We start from the raw sequence: 16,836 nt of genomic DNA on the forward strand, positions 1-16,836 counted from the left end.
ACAACATTGCCGCTGAGTTCCGCAAGAAACTTCAAGCAAGCGAAACACCTCCTGTAGTACTTTTGGTGACCACAGTCAACCCTAAGACACTTGGAGGTTAGAGTTCATGCGTTTAAAAAAGCTTCTATTACAATTCACACCTTAAAAACAGACATCCACTCAACTGCATCATGAAAAAACCTGCAGGAAAAATGTGTTTAACCTCTATGTCCTCTTCGAGAGTTTTCTGCAACGGTGACGCCGAGCAGACCACTGAATACCTAACTTGGTATGCTCCAGTTATCCCTAATTTTAAGTATCTCCGTCCACTTTCAAATTTACTATAACACTGACTACAATTCCAGACTACGTGATAATGCTAGCAACGTCAGTGTTAATGCATCTGAGATCACCAAGGTTGAAACTCTCACTATTGGTGAAATTTTCCAGTTCCTGCAAAAAAAACCAGCCCAGGTATTTTCACATCTCGGACTACCAACAATTAGTTTAATTAGAAAAGAATAGACGTTAGTTATTAATCCGTCCTCACCAATGTTAATAGCGTAAAGCAAACACCACATTCATATTTAATATCTCCCAGGATCTCAAATGTCTATTCAGTTTTAAACAACCACTAGACCACTAAGTCTTTGAGGGTTTATAGATTCCACTCTTTACATTCTGACATGGCAGCATCACTCGGCTACAACAAGTTCACCAATGCCGTACTTTCATACTAACTTCTCCTCATTTAAATATAACAGAAGGCAAACTTCCATTGCATAGCAACCATTGATGCTGTGGAACAACTTAAAAGCTGGTACTACATTGCCTGCACTACATGCAACACAAAAGCAATCCGAGGACCTACTTCATTAGTGTGCAACAAATGCAACAACCACAATGCTATTGGAGTAATCTAGTACGTACAGCAGATTCTCACTTACTATAATTTGTTAAATGTAATCAAATTGCTATTTTGACACACAGGTATCGGGTCGAGATATCCGTCTCCGACAATGACAACAAAGCCACGTTTGTTCTCCTCGATGATGCTGGAACTCAGCTAATTGGGAGAAAAGCTGCAGAGATAGTTGAAGACTACGTCGACGTAAGTAACTACATTTCTTAATCCAAAGTAAATAAAAAACATCACCAGACTGCATCTAGCTCATTTTTTGCAGGCTGTTGGGGTTGGCGGTGCTGGAGATAACATACCACTCCCAGAAAGCTTATATGATGCAATTGCCAAGACATACATATTCAAGGTGAAAGTGGATGAATACAACTTCAGTGCTGCTAGGCAAACTATCACTGTGACTAAGATTGTCCAGCCAGCTGATCTCCCCAAAATGCCTTCACCAAATACAAGAGCGGAGCTTGAAGACAAAAACAGCGACACACTGCCACAGACTAAGAGTACTAAGTGGGACCTCCAGATGAGTGACATGGCAACTAGCACCAACACCATTGCCTCCAGCGAAGAGAAAACACAAGGGAAGACTAGCCTTGGCAGTGAAGAAACCGATGAAAACAAGCGTCCCCGGAAGAATACTAAATACTAGGAACCAACACCATAAATTCCCAAAAATAATTAAGTGCACTTTCTTATAGTTATATTAATCTGAATATCAATGTCTGCACAGACCTGTTTTCTTCTTCTCCTTCAGTTATATATCGATTTGCAATTTATTTTTTAAAATTTAGAGTAATTATATGAATTTAAACTAACGACTACAACTCTCTATCACTTTTTATGATGGATGTATATCTATCTGCGTTCCATGATTTTTATAAAAGGTTTCCCATCATGATTGCAGGAAATATATTTAATATATAGCTAATCCGATTTTTGATTTATCAATTATTATTTTAAACGTTTGTATCTGTTTAAACCATTACGATAGCGTCAAGTTAGGGATCTACTAACTTAAATATTAAATTCCTTAATAAATTTAGTCACCAGAAGAACGAAACGTATTACCATTCCAACACTATCTCTGTCATTCTTTTTTGAAAAAGGATCCCAAATATCACCCTATAAACAGCACCAATCATTTGATTTGGAGATTCACTTTCAATACACGTTGACTAAAAACGTTAAAAAATATTTAAATGTATTATACCATAAATCAGGCAATACACGCCTATTAAACTGAACACAAATCCTATGAAAACAACCCCATAAAAAAATTAAAAAACACTACTACACAGACCTCCAAATAAACACCAGATTTCAGCACATACAAGAACACTATCTTTGAAGACTACATCATCTACACATTCACCACCTCCTACCAAAAACAACCGGTGAATGAGGAGGGAAAGAAATACGTTTACAAAATGAATCCAACTTTATATCTGCTCCACATGATTTCCACAACAAAAACTAATGATATGTATTGGCAAACTACCAGAAGGTGACAACTAAGCATAGAGGGACAAAATTCACAGCCATGCAGAAGCCAGAGAACCCGAAAACTAGAGGTCGACTATTAAACTTTTTACATGTATGAAATAAGGAAAACCAAACCTCAATTCCTATTCTGAACTACAGATACATCAACCAACTTAACACAACCACGGAGAAGAGGCCGCCCCCGGGATCTCAAAACAAGTCCGACAAACAAAATATTAGTACTCCAGGTCCCGAAGTAGATCCTCCACCACTTCAGCACCACCATGTTTTCGAAAATATTTCTCACCATTTTCTTAAAGCTTCATCTGATGACAATATAATAATATTAATTTTCAGCATTTTCTTTTTTTTTCAAATAACTATATTTCGACTTCTAAATTATGTTTGCATAAGTTACATTAATTTAATACACTACTACTCACCGTCACAGTTTAGAAAAAATATATATCTGCATTTCATGCATTTCGAGGAGATTACCTTTCATGTTTCAATAATCAATTAATGTAGCCAATCTTATATGGAATGGATTATTCGAATTTTTAAAAATTTGTAAATGTCGAAATCAATAGGTAAGCGCTAAGTAAGGAATTGGAATACTTAATTATTTATATACTTAAAGAAATTTTCGATACAGAAGACATAGACAGATTTTGATTTCACAACTATTTTTAAGCGTTATCAACTTATAAAACTGGATATGATGATATAAGAAAGAATCTAAGGATTTAGGGAGATCCACAAAATCATGAATTTTTGGGCCAGCAAGAAAGACCAAATTTTTAAATCCTAAAGTGTGAATATATAATGTCCCACATCGACAAAGTTACAAAAATTAGAAGGAAAAATTACACTATAAATAAAAGTCATTATCCCCTAATTTGTCTCATACCACATGAGATGTACAATTGAGCTTCGTTATAGTTCAATATTTTCTAAAAAAAAAAACATTATAAGCGTTCAAAACTGCTTATAAGATTAAAAAAAAACCAATTTTAAGCTTGAAAAAATCGATCTTCTTTTTTTAGGAAAAATCGATCTTATGCTTAAACAAAATTGATTCTCGGCAGAAAAGATCAATTAAGGGCATTATTTTCAACTCTAACGGCGTTCAAAGTTACATTATCTACAACACCTTCTCAAAAAATAAGGTCAAGGAGGAGGATAAAGTGTTTGTTTATGGGTGTACAAATATAATATTCTCTGGTCGCATGTTTGTCCAAAAACCATACTAATACTACTGATATGTCTTCCCAAACAAACAGGTTGGTAACAATTAATCACAGTGAGGATCAAATCCACTGCCATGCGTAAACCACATCATCATAACCACAAACAGGAAACTAAAGGTGAATTCAGTCAACCTCTTATAGATATCAAAAAAGACACCCCAACTTTCTATTCATATTTTTTGAATTTCAGATCCATCAAATGACTTACCACAAACGCGGAGAAGAGGACGGCCACCTGGTTCTCGAAACAAAACACACACAGAAAATATTAATACTGCAGGTAAGTCCCCCAAAATTGCATGGTGGAAGATAGTGGAGAATCTTAAAAAAAAAAAAGTAGTTGGGGGCATAATTTAATAAGCAAAAAAAATAAAAAGTTGGGGGCGAATCGCCTTTTATAGTTAATATATATATATATATATATATTTGTTTGAAAGGTAATATTATATTTTATTTTCATTAAAATAAACTGAAAACATAATATGGCTAAGAAAACTTTACAAACAAAAGAACTACTATAAATAAAGTGTAAGAAACTTAATTAAAGAGTTCTTCACACATTGGTTTCTTGCAAGATGTGATTCAATTAGTATGTAAACGTTGGTTACAACTTACAATCTTTTAGAAGAAAATTCCGCAAACAGGATTGAAATCGGGTTTGAACGAGAAATCTATCACATATATAGAAGACGACATCAATTAAAACCACAATGCAAAACAATACACCATTTCTTATACGCACAACACAAATACATGAAACTAACATCTACAACATCCTTTCGGTACAGAAAAAAACCCAATATTCAATCTTATTTATGCCAAATTAAAAAATGTACAACCACAATCACCCGAAACTGAATGGATTCTTAAATTAAAAACAGATCGTACTCATAATATAGATTACAAATTCAAATTTTACACAGGCCAAGTGAGAAGCATATGTGAAGGACCCCCATCTGCATCAAACCTATACAATTGTAAGTACTTCTTCGTAGTATAATTAAACTACATACAATACGCAAATATCTATTTAATATATAAGTCAACATTTCAATACCTTATTTAATCAAAAATATATACAACTCTTTCAGGTGGATGTGATATATGTGCTCTCTATGGTATAATACAATTACCTTCAAATCTACAACCACATTAAATATAAAAATTAGAGAATAACAATACCTTCTCTTCTGTAGTTCGACGCAAAAACGCACGAGCAATGAGAAAAGCAATTCTACTATCTAAACGTGCAACTCAAGAGCTAAAAGGTATCTCCAATAATTTAATACAATTATTTCCAAGCTATATTAACACATTCTCTTAAAAAAAAGTGTTAACAGCTTCAACTATGACGTCTATGACATCAGAACGCCAGAGATCAAATAACAGCTCCAAAGGTACAATATTACATCAAATAATATTTAAATTATGAAAGAGTATTACAAAAGATTTCAGAGTTGTGGGAAATTATTATTAATATATGTTTCTCGCTCAGAAATGAATTATTAACAATACGTCTGGAAAAATTATTATATTATTAACAATAACTAACAGAAAAAATCATAAAACACAGCTACCACTTCAAAGAACAAGGAAAACAACCTTCTGGACTGTACATTTTGTGGTGCGTTAGTTTGGGCCACGGAAAGCACAGGAAGAGATCGAAAAACCGGAGCTCTTACGTACACAATTTGTTGCAACCAAGGAAAAATAAAACTTCCGCCAGTAAAACAACCACCACCTGTTCTTGAAGACCTATTAAACTGTGCCTGGTTTCGAGAAGCACTTCGAATATACAACGCTGTTTTGGCATTCACATCCATTGGAGCGAAAATTGATTACAGCGTCGTATATAGACCAGGCCCATTCACATTTAGAATTCAAGGTCAAAACTATCACCGCATAGGCTCCCTTCTGCCAACGCCAGGTCAACCACCCAAATACCTCCAGCTTTACATCTTTGACACTAAAAATGAAGTCAGGAACCGCATAAACGCAGTAACCCAAAATGCAACAGATGGAAAACTAGATGAGGCAACAGTAACCCATCTAATTCAGATGATCGATGCACACAATTGTCTTGCCAAGATTTCTCGGAGAGCACGTGATATCTTCGAGTCTAACAGCGGAGAAGAATTCACAATCCGATTAATCTCACAGAAAGGAAAAGGAAAGCAATATGACACACCCGAAACCAATGAGGTCGCCGGTCTAATTGTTGGTGACATGTCTACTACCATTGGGGAAAGAGATGTCATCCTGCAGTTGCAATCAGGTCATCTACAAGAAATCAGAGATGATCACCCACTGTATATGAGCTTGCAATACCCGCTACTATTCCCTTATGGTGAGTATGGATTCCACACAGAAATACCTATGAAAGTAGATGACGTAAACCCAAGAAAAAGAGAGTTCTTGAGCATTCGTCAGTTTTACGCTTATCAAATCCAAACACATTTGAAAGAAGGAATGAAAATAGTAAAGGGAGGTCGCCTTCTTCATCAATACGTGGTAGATGCATATACTGCTATTGAACAAGAAAGACTTCGCTGGGCCAGAAACAATCAAGCCCAACTCAGAGCTGATCTTTACAATAATGTATGTGATGTTGTAGAAAAAGGTGACACAGATGCCAAAAAATAGGAAAACGATTTATCTTGCCACCAAGTTTTACTGGAGGACCTCGCTATCTGGTTGAAAAATATCATGACGCAATGGCAATCTGTAGACAGTATGTAAATCCAGATTTGTTTATCACAATGACAGCTAATCCAAATTGGAAAGAGATAAAAGACCATCTAGCAGCATATGGTGGTGCATCTCCCAATGATAGACCTGATATTCAGTGTCGCGTCTTCAAAATGAAGTTAGACAAGCTGTTGGAAAATTTAAAGAAAGGAACTTTCTTCAAACCATACACTGCTGGTATGCTGGCAATTCTAATAGCACAACATTCTTTATTTATATTTTTATATATATATATATATTATATAATCATAATAAATGATACATAATTATATAAAAGACATTGCCAATGGAACTAAAAACATTTCCTAACTTATTCTATATATTTTCCAGTTATCCACAGAATCGAATTCCAAAAAAGAGGTCTCCCACACGCTCATATACTAATGTGGTTTGGAAAGTCAACTAAAACACCATAACCTGAAGATGTTGATGCAATAATTTTGGCTGAACTCCCCTCTAAAGATAAAGATCCAGAAGGGTATGATCTGGTAGCAAAACACATGATGCATGGTCTGTGTGGATTAGACAGACCTCGATCCCCATGCATGGAGAAACAGGTTTGTACCAAAAAGTTTCCACGCCCTTATACTAATCGTACAACGATCGAGAAATCAGGATACATAATTTACCGTCGACGTCAATTTGATGAAGATTATGTCATGAAAGAGGGCACGAGGTTGGATAATAAATATGTTATCCCGCATAACATGAAGAGGGCACGAGGTTGGATAATAAATATGTTATCCCGCATAACATGGCTATTCTGAAAAAGTTTAAGGCACACATTAATGTTGAGTGGTGCAACAGAACAACTGCAATAAAGTACCTCTTCAAATACAATACTAAAGGAGTTGATAAGGCCACTGTAGTAATTGAGAAGGGAAATGATTCCGGTTCAAGTGTCGAGGGAAAAGGTACAACCATGAAACCGAGAAATGAGATACAAGAGTACCTAGATTGCCGGTACTTATCAGCACACGAAGCTATGTGGAGAACTTTTGGTTACCACATACACAAACGAAAGCCTTCCGTCCAAAAATTAATCATCCATTTGCCTGGCCAACAAAATGTCACCTACAAAGACACATACAATCTAGATAATGTTCTGCAGAGACCGGGAATTGATCAAACTATGCTCACAGAGTATTTTGAACTAAACAAAAGATCAGAAGAGGCCCGAAATTGGACATATGTTCAAATACCAGAATATTTTGTGTGGGATCAAGCATTGAAGATATGGACCGAGCGGAAAAAAGGAGAAGCCATTGGCCGATTAGTTACAATACATCCAAACTCAGGTGATCTATACTACTTAAGGATAATACTTAATGAGGTTAAAGGAGCACAAAGTTTTGAAGAACTACGAATAGTTAACAACTGCCTACATCTTGATTACAAAGCGGCTTGCTATGCAAAAGGATTGCTGGACAATGACAAAGAATGGCATGCTGCAATGGAAGAAACAAATACTTGGGCAACACCGTTTCAACTACGACAGATGTTTGTAACACTGCTCATATATTGCGAGGTTGGTAACCCTAAAGAACTCTGGAAGCGTTGTTGGAAAACATTAAGCGAGGACATCACATATAGGAAACAAGCTGTTTTCACACATAACAACCTAAACTTAGGTGATGTTGAGCTAGAGCAATACACATTGATAGAGGTGGAAAAGATTTTGCATCAGCACGAACGGACATTAAAAGAGTTTACAGGGATGCCCCAACCAGATCCAAACCTATTGAAAGAAGTAGGGAACACTCTATGGAAAGAAGAAATGAAATACAGTACCGCAGAACAGAATGACGAACATGTAGCCCTATTTAAACAGCTTAACCCAGAACAGAGAACAATATATGATGCAGTGATGGATTCAATGGAAAATCATCGTGGTAAGCTATTCTTCGTTTATGGACCTGGCGGGACAGGGAAAACATTTCTATATAGGACCATTATTTCAAAGATACGATCAACAAAAGGGATTGTATTGCCAGTGGCATCTTCAGGGATTGCAGCACTGCTCCTACCTGGTGGTAGAACGGCCCATTCACGGTTCAAGATTCCATTTGACGTTACTGGACAATCGGTGTGCCATATAATGCCAGGTACAATGCTTGCAGAACTAATCAAGAAAACCGATCTTATCATTTGGGATGAAGCACCAATGGCACATAGACATATTTTTGAGGCTTTAGACAGAACTTTGAAAGATATAATGGGTCATGACAATCCAGAAGCGAAGGAACAAACATTCGGAGGGAAAACAGTTCTTCTAGGAGGAGATTTCAGGCAGATATTACCAGCTATACCACAAGGTACTCGGGCAGACACGGTTATGGCATCTATTAGCGAATCATATCTGTGGGAGTCTTGCCAAAAGTATATTTTGAAGAAAAATATGAGACTTCAAGATTCAGATGGTGAATTTGCTAATTGGGTACTAAGAGTTGGGGACGGAGACGCCCCTACAATTCAAACCGATCATGACATTTCAGATGATGGGCAGATGGTGGTGGTTGACAACCATTTTTTAAGGGTATCCAGTGGAAACACACTTAAAGAAATCATTGACGCAGCATATGGCAATCATATTGTCTCGAAAACAAACAAAGAATACTACACAGAAAGAGCCATACTCACTCCACGAAATGAGACGGTTGATGAAATCAATAGATACATGATATCGCAAGTACAAGGGGTGTGCAAGGAGTATCTGAGTTCGGATAGCTTTGGCATAACAGATACAAAATCCCCACAGAACGAAACATTGTATGCTGTAGAATATCTAAACTCATTGGAGTTTCCTGGTTTGCCATCACATAAGATTTCTTTAAAAATTGGCGTACCCATCATGCTGCTGAGGAATATCAATCAAAAGAAAGGTTTGTGTAATGGAACAAGGCTTATCATAACATATATGGGTGATCGAGTTATTGAGGGTGAAATAGTAACTGGGAGTCATGTTAGTAAGAGAGTATTGCTACCAAGAATTATTTTATCCCCACCAGACACAAGGCACCCATTCACTCTAAGAAGAAGGCAATTCCCAATAAGAATCTGCTATGCTATGACGATCAATAAAAGCCAAGGACAAAGCTTAAAATCAGTTCTGTTATACTTACCCAAACCGGTGTTCACTCATGGGCAATTATATGTTGCTCAGTCAAGAGTAACAACAAAGAAAGGGCTAACCATCGTACAAGAAGAAGGTTCACCAAAAGACGCCGTTAAAAACATTGTATACAAGGAAATATACAATGGTCTCACAACCTAACAAGGTAAGTCAGTGAAACACCCAACCAAACAAAAAAAATCCATTATTTTTTTCCTAAACAGCAAATGACGATATATTCTTATACAAATCTTACTAACACTTAAAATTTATTATGCCCAACGATTAGGAAGAAAGAGATGACAAAGACATTGCTGTTTGCATTGCTCATCTTCAGCAAACATTACACTGGTTAGAATTTTCTATTTAGTCTTCTATATAAATTACTTATGATATTTGTTTATTCATTTAACTTACATCTCTATCATAGAAAAGAAATAACAGGAAAACAACGTTCGGCAAATGAGTGATTCTATGTCATCTTTAAAAGGATAGTCAAACTATTTAATACTTAATGTAAGTTTTTAATTCTCATCCAATACCAACATTAATAAATTAGAACATGAATAAAACTAAAACTGTGATTTTTCTATACAGGTAGCTTCATGCGGATAACACCTTCCAAACCAGGAGTTCCTGAACCAGTTCTTACAACATTTTAACTACTTCTTCTCTTTTACGTTTAGTTGTATCAAATTACAACCAGTTTATTATACTATACACTTTCTCCTCAGTTATTTATAGACGTTGGATATGGAATTTCACCATTGAACTAACCATTTCGGTTTTTGATATTTTTCTAATTTGTCAACTGTCCATTTTAATTTGCGTTAAATTTAAATACAATGAAAAATTTATACGTAACCCAAATTGCTCAAACAAAAAATGAAGATAAAATTACTAAAGGGAAAACAGCAGCTACATTCAACTACCGCAACAAGACTTTTATTTGATGAAGCGGTGAACATTTTCTGATAGAAATGAAAAAAGGGAAAATTATATCATTATGCCGCAGATGATGTAATGAATCTAATTACTAAACTAAACCTCCATTGTTAACAACCTGTTATGTTATAGGCAAAAACATAGACATGGAAAAATAAAATAATATATACCAAAAAATATTAAACATATTTACAAACAAAAATAAAATAAAATAAAAAATCAATACGAAACAACCTGGGCGTAACCCGGGGCAATGCCTAGTTTATATAAAAGGGATTGATTTTCTGGTCTCTCAGATATGCCACATCAGTAGAAATAATACACAAAATAATCAGCCAATGAGAACATTTGAAAGTCACATATCACTAAAAAAACTTTAATTACGTTAAAAGAGTTATTGCAGAGTTATGAAATCGGGCCACCAAACACAGTAATACTGAAAATTGAATAGAAAGAAACACATTATATAGAGACCCAAAACAAAACAATAGCCCAAAACGAAATCAAGAATACATTTGAGCTTTCCCCCCTTTCTCTGCTTTCCTCATACCCTAAAATAAATTCACCGTAACAGTTTCCCCTCAAACGATTCATCTTCATCCCATCTCCAAATCAGATTCAACGAAAGGAAAGCTCAAACCATAAGTCGTTACAAAATACCTTCAAACTTAATTTCTCTAACAAAGTAGCTTCACACTTAAATCACCATTCAAACCTCAATCCACGATGGAGAATCTCAAACATCAATCGTTCTTAATAACTTTTACAACTCATTTCTACCCATCATATACTATCACAGCCATGGCATCCTCTGAAACTGTTGGAGTAGTTAGAAGAACAAAGAGGTAATCAAACATACATGATGGCTAATGATATGTTTTGTGTTTTGAATTTTTTGATATATTATCTTCTGTGCAAGCATTATTCGTCAGAACTTAAAATATTGTCATCACAATTTCTTCACATAATTGTCAACACTTTTTTTGTCCAGTTTTGAAAACCCAATCGGCAACTGTCAACACAAATCCAGAAGACCAATTCCAACTTCCAAGGCTTTCCCTCTGTGTAGTCTTAATTATTTTTGGATCTGTGCTGTTCGATCAAGCTATTGTAAGGTCAAAAATTGTGTTTTCGTATTCTCATATTCCAATTTTACAGATTTATTGGCGTCTATTTGAGATAGAATTGAGGCCAAAGATTCTATGTCTGACCTTATTTTCAATGTGAAGCAGTACTATTTCATCCATAATCTGTTATTATGAGTCTCCTTTACCTCTGGGTAAGTTGAAAACAGGCGGCTACGATTCAGTAGCTAGGTTATTGGCTTTAATTTCTTCACATAATTGAACAATATTGTCATCTATTGCTCTACTTTGGAATCGAATTATCAACCGTCAAAGTAAATCTGAATATGTTCCTTACTTATTTGTGCAGGTTTTCCGTATCAGATTGTTCTCATGGTGCTTCAAATCTCTACACTACAACTAAGTCACTGCTCTAATCAAAGAGTTCTGCTTTAAATCTCTGATCATTCAATCTTCTAGCCAGTTTCCAATCTCTAGAGAGGCAGCAAAGCAAGAGCACGTGATGAACGATGGAACCAGCGGACGCCATCAAGATCTGCGGTTAGATATTTGGATCTATGATGATTTATTTCAGTTTTAATCTTTTCCATGTCTCTGTTTATGTGATTTGATTTCTCATTACATTTGATCGGTAATGCAGTAGGAAAGACAAACTACCCTATTAAATTAATTGGTTATACTAACCTATATGGTTTTCTATTACCATATGCCTTTAGAAGCGACTAAGAAGATGTAAGATTTCGTCTACAAAACGTGTAAGGTGGATTATATTATTTGGTTTTCGTTAGTTTTAGCCAGATCGGTGTGAGTAATTAAAATTAGCTCATGTAGTCTTAATTTTCAAATAAATATCTAATACAAAACTATGAGAGGCTTTGTGATACCAAAATGGACATGAAAAAATACTTATGGTCTTCACGATCCAGACAAATAAGTTTCAAGGTAATTACATCTCATGTGGAGTATATTACACGAAATTACATGTTTTATAATGTTTTTGCTTCTACATTATTTCATTATGCTTCGATATAAAATGTTTTATTTAGAAAATTGAACAAACAAACGTTATAGTCAAGTGATATATTGTGTATTGATCTTTCTCCTCTTTTAAGCCACATGATATATTAAAGGGGCCTTGATCAAATATCATTACATGGTCAAGTAAGTGAAACTCAAGACGAAAATAACAAAAACGAAGAAATACTGCTATGGTTACGATGATTAAAAAAACGTTTTAGGTACAGGTCATCATACTAAGCAGCTAAAGTCCATTAGAAACATGAATACGTGCCACTTTTCTGCCTCATGATTTAAACCATTTGCAGAGAAATGACTTATATAGTAAAGTAAATGCTGGCTCATTTTTTGGATGGCAGAAGTTTGAGTTGGTTTGCTCTGATTTAGTTTGGTGTGCTTTTGGTTTTTGTTCAATTTTTTTAGTATTGCAGCATCAATTTTTGTGTGTTGGGTTTACATTTTTTACTTATGATTACCTAATTGGTCTATCATTTTTAAGCTACACGCTATTATCTACAGACAGATTAGTAATTTGTCAAAAAATCATGATAAGGGAAAGTATTATTTTTATAGTTTCTAATGGTATATACTACTGAAGTTGTTAACTCCACAAAATATTTGCCATAACTACAACATTTTATATTTATAATGAACATCTAAAAAATACATTAATATAAAAACCTTAAGGAAAAAAAAATTGGTTATACTTTCTAATAATTTTGCATTCATCTAATGATATGCATTTCTATAATACGCAAGTATGAACACACTATACATATATGTGTTGTATATACTTAAAATACACATTATAACTTAACACTAATTTCAAACTTAAACAAATCAATGAAAAACCCGGGCATAGCCCGCGGCCAACCCTAGTTTCAATAATAATATAGAGATATACTCTATTAAATGAGAAACAAAGATTTTCCATATTTTTTTCAATAAATTTGAATGACAACTATATTTTTTCCTATTCTAATTATTCTTTGTTATTTGTAATGGCATATCATGTAATATTTTATAAAAGAAATGTTATTTTTTAAAATGTCTAATTAAATAATAATATAGAGATTTTGTTTTTATAGGTCAACTTGATTATATTCAAAGTATTTTCCAAATTTACTCTTTACCTGAAAAGATAAATTATTTTTGTTTTTTAGATTACCCTTATTTTAATCAATCATAGATATTAACTTGATACATATTTGTATAGTCAGTGAAAAAAGATAATTTTTATGATATATAAATAATACGAAAACTGAGATAACAAAAAAATTGATGTTTTTTTTTCTTCAAAAATTCTCAAGTAAATAAGCCTATTGGGCCCAGACATGGATAGAAAAGTCCATAACATAATTCCAATGTGTAATTAACTAATTTCTACGTAATTTCTTTCTATGATTACAATGGAACAACATCGACTTTGCGTTAGAGCTTTAAGTGTATAAGTCAGGCAATGGGGATCGGTGGATTCTTCTCTTGATTTCATAATCACGTGAAAAATTTCCTTGATTTGGGAAGTGCGATTATGTTGCTTCCATGGCAGCTTCTTTAACAACAGAGGCGGAGAATTCATCGTCTCGGTCTCTGTGGGAGTATGATGTCTTCCTCAGTTTCAGAGGAAAGGATGTTCAGAAAACACTCATGAGCCATTTAAACGATGTTCTCAACGAAGAAGGAATCAAAACTTTCCATGAAGACAGAGATCTTCAGAGAGGTGATATCATCTGGGAAGCACTCGAGGAAGCGATAAACCAGTCGCGATTCGCAGTCGTCGTGATTTCAGAGGGATACACTAACTCTCAATGGTGCTTGAGAGAGCTTTCGTTTATGGTCGAATTAGCTGAGAAAAGAAACAACTCAAATGGACCCCTATATTCTATGAAATCGACTCGTCAAACTTGAAGAGCCGAACCGGGTGTTTCAGCAAAGCTTTTGAGAAGCATGAGCTGAGATTTGGTAAGGAGACAGTGAGTAGATGGAGAAGTGCTTTGGCTATAGTTGGTAACATCTCTGGATGGGATTCCATATGCAGATACATTGTCTTGCTTTCTTGAAACTATAGGACAAAGAGTTTTGAAACTACGATGATAGAATTTATATAGTATCTCTAATGTTGTGATGTGATTGACGCAAGAACGAGTACTCAAAGCATGTACAGAATGTTGTTCAAGATCTTTGTGACAGGTTATACTCAGAGCCAGAGCCATCAGACGAATCAACTGAATTGGATTGGTGATGCTGCTAGGGTTGACTTCGCGGCTTCATATTTTAAATTTATAACCCTAGATATCTGCAAGTGCACAGCAGTGCGTTATAGTACTTAGGGTATCGATTCACAGAGTATCCACGCTTTACCTGCAGAACCTTAGAACTAGAATTAGTAAACGAAGTCTAGGACAAAAAATGGGATTTTGGATAGATTGTCATGATTTCTATACATGTATTTTAAATGGGATTTAAAAAGGATTTTGAAAAGGTTTGTAAAAAGGGTTTGTAAAAAAGGTTTTAAAAATAGTTTTAAAAATAGAAGTGAATAAATCGATAATAAGTCTAAAGGATGAACAAAGCTCTTAATATCGATCCTAGTAAATTCTTAGAACTCGAGTCACAAACGTATGAATACGCTACTGTCGTGATCATAACCAACTATCTCTCACAATCCTGACCACTAGGTTTTCACTCTGGCCCTGGAAGAGAAAAGATGCAATAAGCTTAAGACTCATCAATATTCACAGCTCTCCCATAGGTAGGTTTCCACTATTATGGTTGATCTGCTCTTCTCAAACTAGATCTGGCCCCGAATGAAAACTTTTGCAACACCCAATACTAATATCAGTCTCTAGTTTGCGATGCTAGATCCATGCTTTAAGTATATGTTTAGAAAAAAGATTTCTAGAATTCGACTTTGGTTTATCTCGCGAAGATCCCTACCGAACATAGTCAATTCCCTTCGATTGAGCCTTTAAACTCATACGTCATCATTCAAAAACGTGCATAAAGTAATAAGGAACGACGTGCATAAAAAAAGAAAGAAAAAAGAAGTAAAGAAAAAAAGACAAGGAGATGAAGAAGAAACATCTTGATTTCGAGATCTCGGCTCAGAGAAAACTTCTCTTTAAATCATTTAAACAACTAATCTAATATGAAAAAGATGAAAACGAAATTGAAAGATGCATAGAAATAAAAATCGAATTAAAATAAGGTAGAACATAAAGAGGGTTCAAGAGAAATATCTATCTCCCTAAACTAAGAACTAAGAACATAAGAACATAAAAACCCTAGAAAACTAAATTTAGTAGCTCCCACAAGGGATTCTTCTGAAGCACACAAAAATAGGTCTCCAAAGATACATATTTATAGGTCTCCAACTCTCTCCAATCGTCCTTAGGGTTTTCTATGAAGAGAAGACGAACTGGGCTTGAAACGGGGTCATGAGCCTGCCTTTTAGTCGGTCCTGGTCACGAGGCTTCCACCCGTGATGAATTGGGGTTTGGCCGCGGCCAGAGATTCTTAACCATGGCCGAGAGTGTGTTCTCCGCGGTCGTGGCCCTTGGACCCGCGGAGATTGGTTTGTGAGGCTGAATCTTCATTCTGCACTTGCTTCCTTCGCGAGACTGCAGAACATGTCTTCATAGCGTCAAGGATATCCCGAGATCTAACCATTGGGTTGTCTCCAAAAAATTGCATTTTCAAGCTAGTTGTCTCCATTATATTATGTCCAATTTTGGGGATGATCTGACGGTGCGAAGGTAGTCATCAGATGTGAAACTTCTGGCGGTCCGAATTCATCCAAAATGATATTTTGCTCCAAAATGCACTCCTTTTGCATTAATTACCTGAAAAGAGTTTTGCAACTACAAATAGTAAAAAATAATAGTATAAACACTTAAAAGAAATAAAAACCATTTGAAAATCAATTAAAATCGATCCAAAAAAGTGGTCAAATTACGATGTTATCAATTCTCCAGATTTGACCTTTGTTTGTCCTCAAACAAAACAAGATCTAAGCTTAGAAATAGCCTTTAAAAAAAATCAAGGTTCGTTGGCCCAACATCCTCTCTTTAGGCCCGTTGGCTCAACATCCTCTCTAGGCCTGTTGACCCACCACTGTCCGACGATCGGGAGTCGTTAGTCCGGAAGGCTCGTAAGACTTATCTAATGTCCCTGCAATCACCATATGATATTTCCTCGTGCTTTGTCCTCACTCGCACGGTACCACAGAATATTTTCTGGTAGATCACCCATTCTGAGATTACTCAGACATCAACATGTTTAACTTTGGAGTTCTCTCAGCAC

General features: G+C 35.3%; 1 protein-coding gene and 1 long non-coding RNA gene across 2 annotated transcripts; both read left to right on the forward strand.

Moving 5' to 3' along the window:
• The first annotated feature begins 360 nt into the window (after positions 1 to 360).
• Positions 361 to 1,407, forward strand: LOC112082428. Its single transcript, XR_002897098.1, has 4 exons — positions 361 to 453; positions 744 to 901; positions 970 to 1,090; positions 1,164 to 1,407. It is a non-coding gene; the product is annotated as an uncharacterized LOC112082428 (long non-coding RNA).
• Positions 1,408 to 7,129: 5,722 nt separating this feature from the next.
• Positions 7,130 to 9,649, forward strand: LOC112081993 (ATP-dependent DNA helicase PIF1-like). Its single transcript, XM_024149073.1, has one exon. The coding sequence runs from the start codon at positions 7,130 to 7,132 to the stop codon at positions 9,647 to 9,649; it is 2,520 nt and encodes an 839-aa protein (XP_024004841.1).
• The last annotated feature ends 7,187 nt before the right edge of the window (positions 9,650 to 16,836 follow it).

This window comes from Eutrema salsugineum, unplaced genomic scaffold (assembly GCF_000478725.1).
Source record: "Eutrema salsugineum unplaced genomic scaffold, Eutsalg1_0 scaffold_1, whole genome shotgun sequence".
Taxonomy (NCBI): Eukaryota; Viridiplantae; Streptophyta; class Magnoliopsida; order Brassicales; family Brassicaceae; genus Eutrema; species Eutrema salsugineum.

What these genes read in the sequence shown, in the direction of transcription:
- LOC112081993 (XM_024149073.1), top strand. Translation starts at nt 7,130, where the DNA reads ATGGCTATTCTGAAAAAGTTTAAGGCACACATTAATGTTGAGTGGTGC.